This window comes from Orycteropus afer, unplaced genomic scaffold (assembly GCF_000298275.1).
Source record: "Orycteropus afer afer isolate SDZICR_OR568_19922 unplaced genomic scaffold, OryAfe1.0 scaffold00114, whole genome shotgun sequence".
NCBI lineage: Eukaryota > Metazoa > Chordata > Mammalia > Tubulidentata > Orycteropodidae > Orycteropus > Orycteropus afer.
Genome location: NW_006921701.1, coordinates 3162284 through 3164904, shown reverse-complemented (window position 1 = coordinate 3164904; position 2621 = coordinate 3162284). Strand labels below are relative to the sequence as shown.

Sequence of the window (2621 nt, the reverse complement as noted above, 5' to 3'; positions counted from 1 at the left end):
GAGGGTTTTATTGGCCCCATAGAAACCAGTGAACCTAATTTTAAAACAGTATCTTCATGGATACGAGTAAGTTTAAAGAAAAAACAAACAAAGGTTAGGTAAATTGGCACTTTTTTATGTAGAATGTCAAATGTGGAGTTTCCCAGAAAATGGGAGAGGGAAAACTATTCTTGTTGGGTATTTAATGCAGTTTGAACTAAGACTTTGAGTGGAATTTCCAAGTTTGCAAATTATTCCCGTTTTCTATATACCAAAAGGCCCGGAATAGGTTTCAGGAAGATCGCTCTGGCTGTACAAATTATCAGGAGTGGTCAGAGGTAAGAAATGCGGTTTGGCGCCTTGCTTCTGGACGCAGAGAGCACCTGAGCCTTCCGACGCGCCCAGGAACCTGAGGCTGGAGGGCTTAGAACTGCCACAGCCCAACAAAGAACAACAGCAGGCAAGGGTCTATCCAAAGGCTCTATCTTGCTCTCCACGCCTCGGTCAGGTCCCACCTTCTCACCCTCGAACCCCACCTGGCTCAGAAACCGACCGCTCAGGAGGCAGGTGAGCTGAGGTCCTTACCGTACAGGAAATCATACGCTCGATTGGAGGAGACATTACCCCTGAGCTCCGACCTTATCCCACACCGAGTTTGAGACAGCTGTGGCTTGGCCTGCGGCTCCTCGATGGTCACTACGTGGCTCATGGTGCGGCGCTAAGCACTACCTGGTGAGGACTTGCCGCTGTCTGCACCGTAGCTATAGTAACCGCCGCCTGGCGCCGGGATAAAGGGCGGAGCGAATGTGAGGGAGGGCGGGGCGGAGACGGGAGCAGAGAAGGGGCGTGAGAAGGGAGAGGCGAGGCTACAAGAGAGAAGGGGCGGGTCAGATCTAAGGAGCGGGTCTAGAGAGTAAGGATTGAACCCGCGAGGGAAAGAAAATCAAGAGGAGAGTAGGGGAGAGATGGAGCAAGGCTCACGAGTGGAGGTGCGACAAGAGAGGTTGGAAAAGGAGCGGAGGGTAGAGACAGTGACAGCGGAGAGAAGATGAAAGGGGAGTAGACAGAAGTAATGGGCGGGCTGGAAATGAGGAACTGGGATGGGGAGCGGAAGGATTGGGAGTCAGCCTTGTTTTCTGCTAAATGCTGGGGACCTGTCCGGGAACTTTCAGCAGAAGACCGAGGGTCAACACTGGAGCCTGTGGTGAAAGCTGCTCCTCAGAAATCCAGCATTTCAGTCCATTACAATCATTATCAACGCCCATAGAACAGCAGTCAAGAAATCAAACGACATATTGTATTGGCAAATCTGCTGCAAACGACCACTTTAAAGTGTTGAAGAGTAAAGATGTCACTTTGAAGGTGTGCCAGACCCAAGCCATTGTCTTTTCAAGAGCCTCATATGCATGTGAAGCTGGACAAAGAGTAAGAAAGACCACGGAAGAATTGATGCATTTAAAATGTGATATTGAGGGAAAATATTGAATATATACCATGGACTGTCAAAAGAACTAACAAATCTGTCTTGGAAGAAGTACAGCCAGAGAATGCTCCTTAGAAGTATTGCCAGACTTGGCCCCTCCTACTTTGGTCATGTTATCCGGAGGGACCAGTCCTTGGAGATGAATATCATGCTTCGTAAAGTACAGAGTCAGTGAAAAAGGAGAAGACACTTGGTGAGATGGATTGATACAGTGGCAGCAATGATGGGCTCAAGCATAGCAAAACTTGAAAGGATGACACAGGACCAGGCATTGTTTTGTTCTGTTTACATAGGGTTGCTATGAGTCAAAACTGACTTGACAGCACCTAACAATGACAGTGCTCTTTCTGATGTCCAAATTGTCCCATCAGACTAGAAGGCATACCTTAGAGTTGGCTCCTTTGTCCTTTTGATGTGATCAGTAAACACCTAAATAAGATTCCTGGCCTACCACTCTTTCTGGACACACTCTTGATTTTAACTTACAGTCTCTAATCCCACAATGCTTGGGAATTATGCAAACTCATCATAGGCTTTGTCACCTGAAAAGCTTTGCTTATGATTCCAGTGCCTAGAATGCCTTTTCCTCTTTATGCTCCCAACTGCTAAGCAGAAGGCTGGCAGTTCAATCCTACCAGCCACTCCTTGGAAGGAAGGTTGGGCAATCTACTTCTGTAGTGATACCAACTTGGAAACCCAAGGAGGGTTCACTATGAGTTGGGTCCGACTCGACAGCACATAACAACAACAAAGTCTTTCAAAGCCCAGTTCTAATCTTGCTTCTTCTATGAAGTTTTTCCAAAATCCTCCAAGTAGAGTGAGCACTCATTCTTCCTTCCAGTGCTGTAGCAACTTTAATAGCATACCACCTTGCACTGATAATCATTTGCAACTCACACTGAGTTAATTGAGGGCAGAGGCCTTCTTCACATGGTCATTTTTGTATCTCTGAAGTACTTGGTACAGAAGAGGTTAGTAATAAATAATAAGTAAACAAAATTTCAGTGCTATAAAAAATAAGTCAAATGGCGTTCCGGCAAGATGGCAGACTAGGCAGAAGGACTGCACGGACCCTCTTCAACAAAGAAAAGGGAAACCAATTAACACAGACACAGAAGATAATCTTGGACCCCTGAGCCTTGAAGGGAAGGATACAGAA

At 46.6% G+C, this 2621-nt stretch overlaps 1 protein-coding gene across 1 annotated transcript in view; it reads right to left on the bottom strand.

Annotated features, from left to right (window-relative positions):
- The window catches only part of CFAP91 (cilia and flagella associated protein 91), a 175113-nt gene extending 174425 nt beyond the window's left edge, over window positions 1-688 (bottom strand). The window contains exon 1 of the mRNA XM_007943924.1: window positions 565-688. Within this exon, the coding sequence (XP_007942115.1) occupies window positions 565-688 (124 nt within the window). The remainder of the gene's footprint in view (window positions 1-564) is intronic.
- Window positions 689-2621: the final 1933 nt, after the last annotated feature.